General features: G+C 39.0%; 1 protein-coding gene across 1 annotated transcript; it reads right to left on the minus strand.

Moving 5' to 3' along the window:
• Positions 1–884: 884 nt before the first annotated feature.
• On the minus strand, positions 885–12,728 carry LOC127626132 (synaptogyrin-2-like). The gene is made up of 4 exons (XM_052101707.1): positions 12,592–12,728; positions 7,096–7,333; positions 5,894–6,030; positions 885–1,653 (listed from the first exon to the last, which is right to left on the minus strand). The coding sequence occupies exons 1-4, from the start codon at positions 12,694–12,696 to the stop codon at positions 1,423–1,425; spliced, it is 711 nt and encodes a 236-aa protein (XP_051957667.1). The 5' UTR covers positions 12,697–12,728; the 3' UTR covers positions 885–1,422.
• Between the last annotated feature and the right edge of the window lie 4,397 nt (positions 12,729–17,125).

Consider the following 17,125-nt stretch of genomic DNA (forward strand, 5'->3'; position numbering starts at 1 on the left):
ATCCGGGCCTGCCCATAAGAGTGAAAGTTCTTGGGATTTAAAGGTTCTGCAAGTGATTTTTTTTTCATGGAAAGGTTTGCAAAAAATGTTCCTACTAAGTGTCATGAGATATCTCACCGCTCTCTTTGATCGCTCTAGACTCTGTAAACAACAAACAAAAATGTGTCTGACGTCTTTGATGCTTTCTGCCTGTCAATCATTTTATACGTTCTCATAGTATCCACAGTTTTGGGCAGTGATGATTCTAATGGCCTGTTTACTATTTCTGGTCTCGAGAGGCCAATTAAAACTGCCAAAATGAGCGATTCAGATGGAGAACAACAACTATTTAAGTGTTACTCGGAGTAAAAAATAATTTCAGGCTCAACTTGTGCAGATGTTGTCTGTCATAACAGCTCAGAATAATTAATGATAATGTAACTAACCTCAGATCATCATTTTATATCAGCTACACACTCAGGTGAGGTACTGTCTATAAAAATAATGCTAAACAAAAAAGAATTATTGAGGCTTAATGTCATTCCATGTTGTTCATAACAGTTGTCAGTTGAGGGCGCCGTTGAGCTGCTGTTGTTCTTAACAACTGTTTCTACTCGATGTCTGGAAATAAAGCTCATTTGATATTGGAGGGCGGGTTTTGGAAAGAGGGGGCGAGGCTAATTCAACGGCTCACTCTCGTTGAAGTAACATGGCTGAAATCGCCAACAGCACCTTTAAGAGTCAATATAAAGACCTCGCCTGTCAATGAACTCACGCATTAAATATTAAATATACAAGCCAGGGAAATTGTTTCTTAGCATAATATGAGATTAATAATCACTTCAAACTTCAGGACTCCTGATCGGATAAGACAACAGCCTCATTCACAAGCCAAAACTGCTTTAATTTTTCTTTATGGTGATGAGAAAAATGTCACAGGATGTTATAGTGTCAAGTCTGGAGTCTGTAGCACATTTTTACAGTGAATTACATGCTTAATTACATGATGTTTTCTTCTGAACAGGCCAGTCCTTCACTAACACAATAACCAGCAACTGGGTCATTCGGATCTTTTCATGAACACAGTGTCTGTCTGTTTCTAAACCAACACACCACATTCCTGCTCCGGTATCTGTGGAAATGTTAAAGGAATAGTTCAACACAGAAACAACACACAGTTGCGATTCAGTATGGGCGATAAACCCGCTCTGACGTCAGTCGCTTCACAGTAAATTACTACAGAATTCTTCAAATTCAAACTCATCGATGCAAATTTGAAACTCAAAACCTAAAGTCACATGAGACAACAACATAAATTAAAAAACAAATCAATTCTTAAATATTTACAGCTTTTAATCGCCTCATGCAAAAAGTATCTCTATGGCGCAAACAAAAGTTCCTATTGGCTGCCTGTGGAGGCTCCTCCCACATCGCTGTCACGTGTCAGTAGGTGGGCAGCTGATAGCTGCTCTGGCCGACCGGATCAGGGTTTGGTATGAAGGGAGGTTGTTGGTAGATTTCTGGACGGGTGTTTTGGAAGGACGGGTATGTCGGTGGCGTATATGTGCCGCTCGGGTACGGCTCAGTGTGGTTGGGGGGCGGCTCAGTGTGGTTCTGCATCACATCTTCAACACCCTGACGAAACCTCACCAGAGCGAAATAAGTTAACACACCCTACAAGAGAAACCGAGAGAGATTCATCTGTCAATTTAAGAAACAAAACATTATATGAAATAGTATTATAATTCCTTACAATTAATACTATTTATCTTGAGCAATATGAAGTCGCAGTATTTTTACTGTAGTAAACATCAGCTTTACATTACAAGACTTGACTGGAGCAGGAGTCGTGTGAAACACATTTATATTCTTTTAAACGGCGATCAGGCCAAGATCACACTAGAGAGTACACAAACGCTGAGGCAAGTACATACTTAACGTGTGTTCTTGAGTTACTGTGGTAGTGCCAAACCTCAGTCCTGAAGGGGGCGCTAGAGTTTTCTTTAAATGTCTGTGCCATTAAACCACATGTTCATGTATTCAGAGCACTAGCTATAATGATGATGACAGTTTACCAAACGTAACTACAGTCTGGTTTCAGAAGTAAAGATCCCATTCATTTTCTCCATAGAGGAATTTATTTTTAACGACAACTATAAACCATTAAAGACAGACGTACCGTGAGCTCTGAGGTTAATTGATTGTGTATGCTTCTGTTGAAGACATCAGTCCACATCTTTTCAACTTTTCAACTATTTGTAATAAATTGTGTTTAATTGCATTATTTCTAGTGAAGAAATACACTACCCATGATCCTGACAGGGAAAGTCCACCAATCAGAGAATGGCATCAGAACAGCTCCGCCCACTCCCATGATGCACCGTTAACAACGCAAATCAAGTCTCTCTACCTACACTCTCAAACTACTGAATATTTTGCAATAAACTGTAAATATATTGTTTGTGTACTTAGTCAACAATTTTAAATCAATGCTTTTCTATTATTTTTAATTTGATTACATCATTCGCAATGCTTCATGGGATTGTAGTTCAATCGTTCTTTAAAGTTGTTAAGTACACAGTCTTGTATGTTTGTCTGATTTTCAAATATTTGTTTGCTTCAAAAGTTTGTTATGATTCACCTCAGAGCTGGTTGGTTTGGGTCATGACACACAACTCTTATGAAGGATTTTATTAAATCATTAAGGAGAAAATTAAATGGGAAAAATACTTTAGGAACAAAGCGGGCGGGCACTGTTGCGCTCGATAGCACCCCTTCTGTTATAAGATGCCCTCTGCCACATTTCTGAAAGCAATGAGGCATGAAATTGAGCTCACATAGCTGGAAAACTTCTCATACAGTGGCAAGAAAAAGTATGTGAACCCTCTGGAATCAGCTGGTTTTTGCATGAATTGGTCATTAAATGTGATCTCAACTTCATTAAAGTCACAAGTATAGACAAACACAATGTGCTTAAGATAACAACACACACAATTATAATCTTTCATGTCTTTATTGAACATCCCATTAAACATTCACAGTGTTGTGGAAAAAGTAAGTGAACCCTTGGATTTAATAACTGGTCGATCCTTCTTTGGCATCAATAACCTCAATCAAGTGTTTCCTGTGCAGCGGATTAAACCGGCACAACGTTCAGAAGGAATTCTGGATCATTCTTCCTCACATAACTGCTTCAGATCAGAAATATTCTTCAGATATCTGGTGTGAACGGCTCTCTTGAGGTCATTCCACAGCATCTCTATTGGGTTAAGATCTGGACTCCAAAAAGAGGATTTTATTTTTCTGTAGTGGATTTATTTGGATGTTTAGAGTCATTGTCCTGCTGCATCACCCATACAGACACACTGACATTATCCTGTAGGATAGATATCTTGATAAACTTGGGAATATATTTTTATCTTGATGATGGCAAGCAGTCTAGACCCTGAAGCAGCAAAACAGCCTCAAATAATGATGCTTCCACCACCGTACTTCACCGTTGGGATGATGTTCTCATGTTGGTATGTGTTGCCCTTTTTACACCATACGTAGTGCTGCTGTTCTTCCCAAACAATTCAACCTTAGTTTCATCAGTCCACAAAACATTAGTGGCGTTAGAGGTGGTCTTCGGCAAACCTCAGGTGTACAGCAATGTTTTTGTTGAAATGCAGCACTTCCTTCATGATGTCCTGCCATGAACACCTGTTTAATGTTTTCTGTAGAGTGGACTCATGAACAGAGATGTTCACCAGTTCCAATGATTCCTTCAAGTCTTTATCGGTCACTCTTGGGTTCTTCTTTACCTCATTGAGCATTCTGCGGTGTTCCCTTTGAGTCATCTTCACTGGACAGCCACTTCTAGAGAGAGTACGTATAGTACTAAATCATCTCCATTTATAGACAGTTTGTCTAACTGTGGACAGATGAATATCTAACGGCCACTTCTAGAGAGAGTACCTATAGTACTAAATCATCTCCATTTATAGACAGTTTGTCTGACTGTGAACAGATGAATATCTAACGGCCACTTCTAGTGAGAGTACCTATAGTATTAAATCATCTCCATTTATAGACAGTTTGTCTGACTGTGAACAGATGAATATCTAACGGCCACTTCTAGTGAGAGTACCTATAGTACTAAATCATCTCCATTTATAGACAGTTTGTCTAACTGTGAACAGATGAATATCTAACGGCCACTTCTAGTGAGAGTACCTATAGTACTAAATCATCTCCATTTATAGACAGTTTGTCTAACTGTGGACAGATGAATATCTAACGGCCACTTCTAGTGAGAGTACCTATAGTACTAAATCATCTCCATTTATAGACAGTTTGTCTAACTGTGGACAGATGAATATCTAACGGCCACTTCTAGTGAGAGTACCTATAGTACTAAATCACCTCCATTTATAGACAGTTTGTCTAACTGTGGACAGATGAATATCTAACGGCCACTTCTAGAGAGAGTACCTATAGTACTAAATCATCTCCATTTATAGACAGTTTGTCTAACTGTGGACAGATGAATATCTAACAGCCACTTCTAGAGAGAGTACCTATAGTACTAAATCACCTCCATTTATAGACAGTTTGTCTAACTGTGGACAGATGAATATCTAACGGCCACTTCTAGAGAGAGTACCTATAGTACTAAATCATCTCCATTTATAGACAGTTTGTCTAACTGTGGACAGATGAATATCTAACAGCCACTTCTAGAGAGAGTACCTATAGTACTAAATCATCTCCATTTATAGACAGTTTGTCTAACTGTGGACAGATGAATATCTAACGGCCACTTCTAGAGAGAGTACCTATAGTACTAAATCATCTCCATTTATAGACAGTTTGTCTAACTGTGGACAGATGAATATCTAACGGCCACTTCTAGTGAGAGTACCTATAGTACTAAATCATCTCCATTTATAGACCGTTTGTCTAACTGTGGACAGATGAATATCTAACGGCCACTTCTAGAGAGAGTACCTATAGTACTAAATCATCTCCATTTATAGACAGTTTGTCTAACTGTGGACAGATGAATATCTAACGGCCACTTCTAGAGAGAGTACCTATAGTACTAAATCATCTCCATTTATAGACAGTTTGTCTAACTGTGGACAGATGAATATCTAACAGCCACTTCTAGTGAGAGTACCTATAGTACTAAATCACCTCCATTTATAGACAGTTTGTCTCACTGTGGACAGATGAATATCTAATGGCCACTTCTAGAGAGAGTACCTATAGTACTAAATCATCTCCATTTATAGACAGTTTGTCTAACTGTGGACAGATGAATATCTAACGGCCACTTCTAGTGAGAGAACCTATAGTACTAAATCATCTCCATTTAAAGACAGTTTGTCTAACTGTGGACAGATGAATATCTAACGGCCACTTCTAGAGAGAGTACCTATAGTACTAAATCATCTCCATTTATAGACAGTTTGTCTCACTGTGGACAGATGAATATCTAATGGCCACTTCTAGAGAGAGTACCTATAGTACTAAATCATCTCCATTCACACACCTCAAATCTCGTTTCATTAATTGGATGCCAAGTTTGCCAACTTCTGACTCTAATTAGCTTTTGTTGATGTCATTAGCCTAGGGGTTCACATACATTTTCCCAACCTACACTGTGAATGTTCGAATGATGTATTCAACATATACAAGAACAATACAATAATTTGTGTTATTAATTAAAACAGATTGTGTTTGTTCATTATTGTAATTTAGATGAAGTTCAAACAGGATTAAAAGACAAATGTACACATAAATGCAGGTAATTGAAAGGGTTCATAATTTTTCTTGCAACAATACTTATTAAGAAGTATGTCATGCCAATAAAGGACATTTTAATTTGAGTATATTTCTGGGATAAGTTTAACAGAATCATCTCACTCACCCATGAGGCGATGGAAAAGAATGAAAAGGCGATGACAGCATGGACAGCGTCTGTGGGAATGCCACGGATGTCAAGGGTCTTTGACCACTGATCTGACATGAGACAGAAACACACAAACCACAGGAACGTCCAGGACCCTGAACAACAGAGACAAGAGACACTGTCAGTCTGTACAAAATCATTCTAAATAGTTTTAGGACACTTTTTTCAGTGTCTGTTGTTTGATATTCTCTTGTGTAGAAACAGATCTTGATAAATACACGAACCTTTGATTTACAGAGCAAACACACACACAGAGATTATGACATGGACTGAGCTTTTCCACTCCACTTCCTCTGATCTGTGTCATTCTAAAACCACGATATACATCAACAATCCCTGGTGAAGGGGTCTGGATATCTCAGCGAGAATATCACCGCTTGAGTCGTGAGTTTGAATCTAGGGTGTGCTGAGTGACTCCAGTCAGATCTCCTTAGAAACCAAATTGGCCCGGTTGCTAGGGAGGGTAGAGACACATGGAGTAACCTCCTCGTGATCGCTATAATGTGGTTCTCACTCTCGGTGGGGCGTGTGGTGAGTTGTGTGTGGATTCCGCGGAGGATAGTGTGACGCCTCCACACGCGCTATGTCTCCACGGTAACACACTCAAGTCACATGATAAGATGCGCAGATTGACGGTCTCAGACGTGGAGGCAACTGAGATTCATCCTCCGCCACCCGGATTGAAGAGCGTTACTATGCCACCATGAGGACTTAAAGCATATTGGGAATTGGACGTTCCAAATTGGGGAGTTAAAAAAAAAAAACAATCCCTGGTGATGGAGACTTTCTAATTCATACATCAGTGGCTTTAGGGAATATTGACTTTCAACTACAGTCAAACCATATGTAGCCAAACTTTTGACTATCAGCATAAATCTGGTCCACATTGCAGTTTATTCTGGACAAGAACCGCCAAATAAGACAGGAAGAGACCGTCTGACTGACATGTAAAGCAGCCAATCACAGTTTATTTTGATTATCTGTGACATTTAGGGGATGGTACATTTGAAATATTGCTTCTTAGTGTCTCTTGTCAGTCAAAATATTTAATGTGATGAACCACAAATGAAAAGCCAGCCAATCAGATCGGAGCTTGTGATTTTAGCAAGCTTTTGCCATTTTTGTGTGCCATACATCAGAAATGTAGACAAACGTCTCACCTGAGAATGCCAAATCAGCCATCACAACATACTTCCTATCCTGAGCATTGCTCATCAAAGGCAGGTAAGCATCAGCCAATAGGAAGGCTACGCACGCCAGGAAGGCGATGACACCGATGCCGACCCCGTAATGACACGCCCCGTCATTCCTGTTGAAGACACACCTGACCTGCTGTTCATTGCTGCCGTTCACGTAACCTTCAGCTGTTATAGAGGCAAATACCACAATGGAAAACACCTGTCACGGAGAGAGAAGTGAAACTTATGACACAGAAATAACAAACTCGATTTGTACATTTCTGGAGAAAATGTAAGTGATGCTCGGCCATGCACAACTACCAAACATGATGCTATGCTGTTGCTAAGGTGTGCAGAATGGATGTGTGTTGCTATACTATGTCTGTTTATTGTAATAGCTGCATCACAAGTCTTATATTGTTATTGCACATCTCTGTAGACGTTACATTCTGATACATGTAAATGATTCTAGATTAACTATGGATTCTAATAATATCAGTGTTGGGGAAACTACTTTAAAAATGTAAGCTTCCCAAGCAACAATACTCATAACTTAAAGTAGTTAAACGACAGTCAATCTACTCTACAAGCTATTAACCCTTACTGCTCTGAGGGTGTTTTCCTGTTTCTGTGGCATACCAAATATTAAAGGCTTATAACTCGACAAAATAAACAAGGAGAGTCGAGGGTTTGGTGCCATTGTAAAGAAAACTTTTAAAAAATATATGATATAGATTATGACACATTCTTAGACTCTCAGCCTTCTGATTTGACATTATATATCTCAGTGTGTAAATAAAGCCTGATGGGGTGCGCGAGGGTTAAAGGAGATACAGGCAGCTGCTCTGTGTGTTTACATTTACATTTCTGCATTTGGCAGACGCTTTTATCCAAAGTGACTTACAGTGCACTTATTACAGGGACAATCCCCCCCGGAGCAACCTGGAGTTAAGTGTCTTACTCAAGCACACAATGGTGGTGACTGTGGGGATCAAACCAGCAACCTTCTGATTACCAGTTATGTGCTTTAGCCACTATGCCACCAGCACTCACTGTTTATGTTTGTGTGTTTTTGGTTCAGTTTAAAACTATTATTTATATCGTCAAGCCCGTTCTCACCTCCTTTCCTTTTAACCCCTTACAATTTTGTCCCCAATCATGTCAACTGTAACAAGAACAATTTTGCATTGATACGACAAAACAATCAAAAGTTACAACATTACAAATATAATTGATCATAGTGTCTAAAAACATCTCCAAACAAATAAAAGATAATAATTGTACATAAGAACTAATTACACATGCAAACACAACAATGACTAAAGGTTTGCATAGCATGCAGACATGATTTTAGTCATGAGATTTCACAGAATGAGTTTCATTCTGTGTCATTTGAGTCATCATTGAGTCTGTGTCGTGTATTTGTAACATTGTGCTTCATGTGGATTATCTAATGATCTATACATCTGATTATCTTGTGTGTGGACTCGATTGAAAGATAATCACAGACTCTAAATAATCGTTATGTGAGATTTTATGTTCCGTTTATTTTTCATGAATAAGTGAAAACGTGGGATATGAGTAAAGCTTGTTCACATGAAACATAAATGTCAAAGACATACTTCACTATTACTTTCCATATTTCCGTGTTTTACTCTGAGAGCTTTACAGCAACATATGACACATGAATATTTGATCAGTTTGATGTTTTTACTGATTACAATAATATTGACATTACATTTAAAAATCAAAATCAGTACAGAGCACTTCTGATTAATCTGCACTTGTCCAGTTTTGGTCATAATGTCTACATGCATTATAAAGTACAGCTTATAAACTTTCAAACGACACTTATATTGTGTTGATCAAGACTGTAATTATTAATATTTTGTTAATATTTTTTCTCGTGGGCCCATCTGAGCTTAAAGGGTTAACAAAATCAACACAAGCTATTTAAAGACAAAATATTTTTAGATATTCAACAAATCAAATTATATTATTTAATCCTGAATAATATAAGAATTCAATAATATCACCTGATATTAGTTATTATTATTTAATTAGGGTTACATTGCTTTACAGAAATTAACCATGTTGTACTATAGTAACCGTAGATTAATCGTGTTTTTTTTTTTGTAAAATCACAGTAACCACAAAACTATCCATGGTTACTGTAGTCATGGTAACTACAATATTACTATAGTAAAACCATTGTTACTATGTGCAGCATTACTGTAGTATAATCATGGAGTGTAAAACAAATGTGACAACACTGAATTGAACATAAATAAAAGCTTTTTATACTCTAATAAAACATCAGTTGAAATCAGATTGGCCTATTTTTAGAAAACACCCTATTTTATTTAACTGAATGTAAATATAGTGATAAACAGCAGCAATAAACAAATTATTTTGCTTTAAAAAAAAAAAGTCCTGCACCCCAAAGAAGAATCAGTGAATCATATATGTGAACTAGTTCATTTACCTGAACTGTCCAAAAGAATCGACTCACTAAAATCAATCAAAGTTCCTAATGCTATTTATAAGGGAATCGTTTGTTTAATCAGTTCATAGAACTTATTCATCTAAACCGACTCAATTAAAGGGACAGTTCACCTCAAAAAATACAATTCTCTCATCATTTATTCACCCTCATGCCATCCCAGATGTGTGACTTTCTTTCTTCTGCAGAACTCAAACGAAGATGTATAGAAGAATATTTCAGTTCTGTTGGTTCATACAATGCAAGTGAATAGTGACCAGAACTTTGAAGCTAAAAAAGCAAATAAAGGCAGCATAAAAGTAATCCATCCGACTCCAGCGGTTATATCCATGTCTGCAGAAGTGATATGATAGATGTGGGCAAGGACGGATTAAGACCCCCATGACGTGTCATGTGACTATGTTCATGTTCATGTGCTACAGGACACTTGGCAGATTTGGTTGGATTTTTCACATTGATGGAAATGTTTTGAGTAATGTCTTACACGACCAATTATATGTACTTTTTAATGTTTAACTGATCCAAACTGTTCAAATACCAAAATCACCACTGGGTTATTCTGCACGTGTTTAGAGGTCTTCAACCTGATCTGAGTCTGACGGTACGCGACAAACCTGGATGTTTTGGAGCAGGTTCAGGTCAGTTTTTCAAGAAGGACCTGCGTCGTGTTTCAGCATTTGTTGCGCTGCCGTCACAAATCGATAAACGGTGAGTCCATGTTTTTTTTTTATGTGATTTCATCATTTGAAGATGTATTGTGTTATTTAGGCTCAAAGCTCACTGTGCACTTTATTCTCTGCAATCTGAGATTGTGTTTGACGCATCCACGACAGTAAACCTTCTTTATTCCCGATAATAACACATTAACCCTTCGTGAACTCTCGCCGTTAACCGAATATTACAAAAGGTTCCCATGCACATATTTAGGTATTTAAGACACTTTCTCTTTATCATTAAACATTAAATGCATGCAGGATTTAAACATTTTAAAGTTCTCTATACTGTTGATTAATTTAGAGTTTGGGGCCCTTTGGGTTTAGAGGCCCCTGAGACCCGGTGATTAATCCATCCCTGTGTGTGTGTGTGTGTGTGTGTGTGTGTGTGTGTGTGTGTGTGTGTGTGTGTGAGAAACAGATCAATATTGAAATCCTTTTTACTATAAATCTCCACTTTCACTTCAACGTTCTTCTTTTGTTTTTGTCGATCCACATTCTTTGTACAAATCGCCACCTACTGGGCAGGGAGGAGAATTTACAGTAAAAAGGATTACTTTATGGATTACTTTAATGCTGTCTGTATGTTCATTTTGAGCTCCAAAGTTGTGGCCCCTACTGACCCTGGGATGGCATGAGGGTGAGTAAATGATGAGAGAACTTTCTTCTTTGGGTGAACTGTCCCTTTAAATGATGTGGTTATTCCAGCACTACATAAATGAATCTGCTCCACTGCTGCATTTGTAATACAACATGACATATTTAGCGTTTTGTGCCACTACAGCACTACTCACACAAAATGCAGCTCGTTACTAGAAAAGAGACACTATTGTGAAAATAGCTGAAGGACTGTCACGCTACTGAGAATGTTTTTAAGTTAGTAGCATCACTTCTTATAGTTTATTACTCCCCAACACCATTCAGTATCATTTGACCAAAGTTACCAAGGCAAGAAAAGCGGAGTGAGAAATGATTGAGTCTACAATGAGAGGATGATGGAAACATTGAGGAGGTCAAAGTTGCACGTTTCGTTGATTTCTGTTGATGTGCTTTCATGCAAATGTGTCGTGCAGGAGATCAGAGCATCTGAAAACAACTGATGTGACAGAAATCAAAGTGTAGAACGTATGAAAACACCAGCACAAATGACCACTAATGGTTCACTGTAAAGTCACGGCTACTTTCTTTATTGTGACTTTCTCACATTTTAGATTAATAGTGAAGTCATGAAAACTATCAGTAATATGAATAGAGGGACAGAAACTGTGTAGTGATCAAAAACTCAATGAAATGAAAGTTCTCGTGTGTTTGAGGTTGTTGTTGTGCAGCGCAGGAGCGGTTCTGTAGGCGCAGGCCTCTCGTGTTTCATGCCATCTGCTGTGTTTACATGTCAGCACTGGGCACTTGAGGGCACATTCTGTCCTTGCAGTGGTCAAACATATCAGACACATTAAACTCCTGACAGACTAGTTCAGACTCAGTGATTGTGTGCAAACCTTTCTGAGGCTTGTAAACAAATGAGTGAAACCAAAAGCACTGATTTACATCTGGACCGGTCATCTAAACATGTCATGTGCTGGCTAAAGGAAGTGGCTTTGAGAGGGGATTATATTCAGGACAGTTGACGTATAAAGTCTCTATGAATCTATATATGAATGTTTAGAGGGGAAAGTATTTTAGGGTTCTCGCTGTTTTTGATGAACTTTTGCTTTCATTTGTCCATTATAAATGATCCTGCAGTTTAACATGTATTCATGTCCATGTGTTTAATTAACATTTAATGACTGAAACCAAATGTAGTGTTGCATCTCATATATTTCAATATAATCATTCAAATGAGAGTAAATTATTACAGGAACTCGTTAAATAGACAGTTGTTTGATTTCCGTCCTGAAAGTGACAAACAAGAAACACTTTTTTTTATTATTTATATTTATATTTATTATGGGCCAATAGTCACAATAAAAACATAACTGACTTCTACACTTGAACCGATACACACTGAGTGACTATGAACTTAAATATAAATAAATAAATAAACAAACAAACAAACAAACAAACAAACAAACAAACGATCAAATAATGATCATCATACCGTTTTCAGGAACGAAGTTTCATTAAGTATCGTTAAAAGTGCCATAAACACCCACATGACCCCCTACAGTTACACACACTAGCACTTTAAACTGACCATATGATCTGCTGTCGATTATCGATCAGTCAGTCTCGTGACGTGAGTTTTAAGTGATACATGTGACTCACCCAGCAGAAGATTCGTGTGATAGTTTGAGGCTGTTTGATGAATTTAATGAGATCAAATCCCGCACCGGCCAGAGAGGCTCCGTACACGACACTGCCCGACTCCATCTGTGTGACTGTGAACACACACACGCGCACGCGCACACGCAACACACACACACACACACACACACACACACACACACACACACACACACTCGCGAGCGCGCGCGCGCACACACACGAACACTCACGCACGCACACACGAACACGCGCACACGAACACACACACACACACTCACACACTCTCACACACACACACACACACACACACACACACACACACACACACACACACACACACACACACACACACTCATTTAATTTGAATCCACAATAGACACATTGTTGGCTGGTCTTTGCTTCTGATTGGTCACACAGTCATGTCAACACGTGAGCATTTGTCTATTGTCTCAGTTTGAATCAAATCTTTGTTTGAGAAAGACAGAATAAAATCCACAACACAGAAGTGAATCAATGCTTGTGCATTTGCTAGACATAGTTTTGTGTATTTGTGAGGAAACCAAATGCCTGCATAAAGTCTCTTAAAGTTCCTTCATACAGGAAGGTTTCATCCATCGACTCCTCTTCATCCTGTCCAATAGAATACGATCAAGAATACAATTATAAGCTTTCAACAGAATTTAAGACCTTTGAAACTATTGTGGAGATCATTCAATGTCATTTAGAAAAAATTGGAATTATAGAAAACACAAAGAATCTTTAGAATATATGATAAATTGTGATTCAGTATTTAAAGTACACAGTACCTCAGCAGAATCACTCATGCTGTCAGTGTGGACGACATCTGAACCACCAGAGCAAATATAGATATATACTGTGGGAATCGCATTATTAAATAAATGTTTTCCTCCAAAACACGTTGGCCACAATTATTGGCACCCCTAGAAATTCTAATGAGTAACACATATCTGAAGTATATTTCTATTATATTACACATTGTTTAGTGCATCTGGGTGACAAGGAACATGACATTGTTCAGCCATGACTTCCTGTTTCACAGGGGAGTAAATATGAGGTAACACACAGGCCAAATTCCCTTAATCATCACTCACAGTGTGTTACACTAAAGAATCAAGTTCTGATGCGCCGCAAAAGATTGTTGAGCTTCACAAAATGGGAAGTGGCTATAAGAAAAGATTTAAAGCATGAAGAAACCCGTTTCCACCATCAGGGCAATAATGAAGCAGTTCCAATCAACGGGAGATGTTAGGAATGGGTTTGGAAGAGGACGCGGGTCTATATCGGCTCCACACACAGTGAGGAGGATGTTCAAGTGGCCAAAACATCTCCAAGGATCACAGCTGGAGAACTACAGAAATTATTTGGGTCAGAAAGTCTAATAAAATAAATATCAGACATCACCTACATCACTGTTTTTCTGCCAGAGGTCCCGAACATCTGGTTCAGATACATGGCATCATGGACTCTATCATATACCCTCAGATAATATATCATAACCTGCCTCTGCCACAAAGCTGAAATGGGTCCTGGTTGGATCTTCCAGCAGGACAATGATCCAAAACACACATGAAAATCAACACAAAAATGGTTCACTGACCACAAAATCAAGGTTCTGCCATGGCCGTCCCAGTGCCCTGACCTGCACACCATAGAACACCTGTGGGGTGAACTGAAGAGGAGTGTACCTCTGACATGCACCTCTGAATTTAAAGGGTCTGGAGAGATTCTGTGGAATGGGCTCAGATCTCTTGCCAGGTGTTCTCCAAACTCATTCTGCATTATAGGAGATGAGCAACAGAGCTCTTATCATGGCAAAGGGAGGCTGCACATAGTATTGAATTCAAGGGTGCCAATAATTATGGAAAATGCATTTTGGAGAAAAATATCTATTTAAAATACATTTTTAAAATGAAAGATCAAAAGGATAAACAATGCAGTTTGTTTTCACAGTGGAAAAGTTCCAGCAAGAAGGAAGTGGGAAGCGGGGTGGCAGTCCAGGTAAGTCCGTAAGTGTTTTCAGCTTCACAACTTCCTGTTTCTCTGTCCCTTACTCTCTCTGTCTCTCCAGCATTTTCGGCAGCCTTTTCAGGCCCATCTCCATCGTCACTGTAATGAGACACAGGTATTTAGTGTTAACAGTCACCAGGTGACAGTCATTACCGCTTCCTCTTTCTCCAGTGACAGACACATGACCACATTACCTCATTCCTGGAGAGGAAATAAGCCACAACCGTCTGTGGCCCCGGCTTGTGGACCACCTTAAACTAGAAGGGCTAAAGTGGCAGGTACCAACGAGTGATCCAGGCATTGGCAACCTTCATGCGGTGGAGTCACTGAAGCTGGGCGTGATCCGAGTGGAGGATGAAGGCCAGACAACTTCCACCCATCCAATTGTGCACTTTTTCGGGTTTGCTATGAGACCGCCCACATCTACGACCTCAGAACGGCTCTCAGATGCTGCATATGCCAATCAGTACTGTATATAATGATGTCATCTAAATAGGTGGCGTTATATGCAGCGTGTGGCCGAAGAATCTTATCCATGAGACGCTGGAACGAGCGGGAGCCCCGAACAAACCGAACGGAAGAGTGACGAATTCGTGTAATCGGAACGGTTGGAAAAGGCAGTTTTTTCTTGGGATAGTGGAGTTAAGGGGATCTGCCAATATCCCATATTTAAATCCATTGTCGAATAAAATTGAGCCAACTGATCGAGCTGTTCGTCAATTCGGGGCATCGGGTATGTGTCGAATTTATACACTGCGTTGACTTTCCGGTAATCAACACAGAACTGGACTGACCCGTCAATCTTAGGTACAAGAACAACCGGGCTGGCCCAATCACTGTGAATTGATTCTTCTATTACCCCCATTTCGAGCATTGCCTTTAATTCGTCCCAAATCACTTTTTTCTTATGTTAGGGCAAGCGGTATGGCCGACTATGCACTACCACTCCCGGTGGGGTCTCGATATGGTGTTGTATGAGTACGACCGGGAAGAGGAGAGATCACGTACGCAAACTCGTTTTGTAATTTGGCAAAATCCAGAGCTGGGACTGTCGCCATGGACATGGGGACCGCCTCTCTACATAATTTAATATTCCGCCTCTATCCATTCACTTAACCTCAAGATCCCCGACTCGCCATGTAACCTCAAAGGGTCCTTGCAACTTGGCGAGCAATTTTGAGCTTGATGTGGGGAGTAATACATGTCCTTTGTCTCCCGGTGCAAATTCCCATTTTATAGAGCCGGCTTTGAGTCTCTTGAGTTTGGAGCAAATTCTGCTGTGACAACTGACCCAGTGTGTGTAGCTTTGCTCAAAGGACATATTGAATTTCCTGTGCCTTTTGGTTCTGTGCGAACATTCAGGAGTTCTGGTCGGAAGTCCAGAACTTTATCAGTGAGGTCTTGGCATGTGTATTTTGGGAGATGGGACACTCATTGATATAAATGACAAATATATATAAAAAAGTGGGTTCTATCCAGTGTGATGATTGGGGGCAAATAATGGAAGGCAGCTGGTTCTCCCTCCTTTCAGGAGGGGTGTACTGAATTTGGCAAGGAAGTGTTTTTCGAGGAAATAACTCACAGATGGGTGGGTAACATAGAGGCATACAGGAAGAAATGGAGCAGATATTTGGCCTTCCTGGAGGGTTTCAACAACGGTTAGGAGAGAGAGACAATATTGTTTTGTTGTATTTAGTAATTTAAATTGCATTATAATATTGTTTTTCATTTTCTATGTGGATAACCACTTTTTTATGTGTGTTTGTTTATATATGTGTGTGTAAGTCTATACTAAATCCTCACAACAAAGTTTGAAGCACGAGATATTTAGGTCAGAGGAACAGAACATCACAGATGTGAGATATTTATTTTATGCATTATTGTTGTTGTTATTATTATTGTTTAATTATAGTTAACATAACTATACAGTAGTAAAGTATTTATGTATTTTTCCCCCATTTCATGCGAACTTTCAAGCTTTTCTTTTGGCTTTTCTGTGTTTTTGAAGGTAGTTTCTCACCTCTCAGTGTGAATATGATTGAATGAAATATAGTCTGTATGTGCTGCACGCTTCAGTGCACGTGATGATCACGATGTTTCCAGTGTATGAGCAGCCGGTTTCACACATTCATATTGAAGCGTGCAGCACATACAGACTATATTTCATTAAATCGTCGCCTTTTGTGTCTTAATGGACTCGATTCACAGACTGTGATGATGCGTTTCCACCTCATCAGCGTTCCGACCGTTCTTATCTAAAGTTTACCACACAAATGTTTTTGTAGTTAACATTATAGCCATCAAATACAAAACAAATCATATTTTGCACTATACTGATATTTCAACTGTTTAATTGCAGCAGAGATGACAGAGATGTTGTTTATCAGTGCGTGTGTGTTTGACACCTCTCCGAGTCCTGATTGTTTCCATGTTTTTCAGCATATAACAAAAACCAGTCAAACCGTTTCATTACACTACAATTATTTTCAGGACAAATAATTATTTT

Source organism: Xyrauchen texanus, chromosome 32 (assembly GCF_025860055.1).
Source record: "Xyrauchen texanus isolate HMW12.3.18 chromosome 32, RBS_HiC_50CHRs, whole genome shotgun sequence".
Lineage (NCBI taxonomy): Eukaryota > Metazoa > Chordata > Actinopteri > Cypriniformes > Catostomidae > Xyrauchen > Xyrauchen texanus.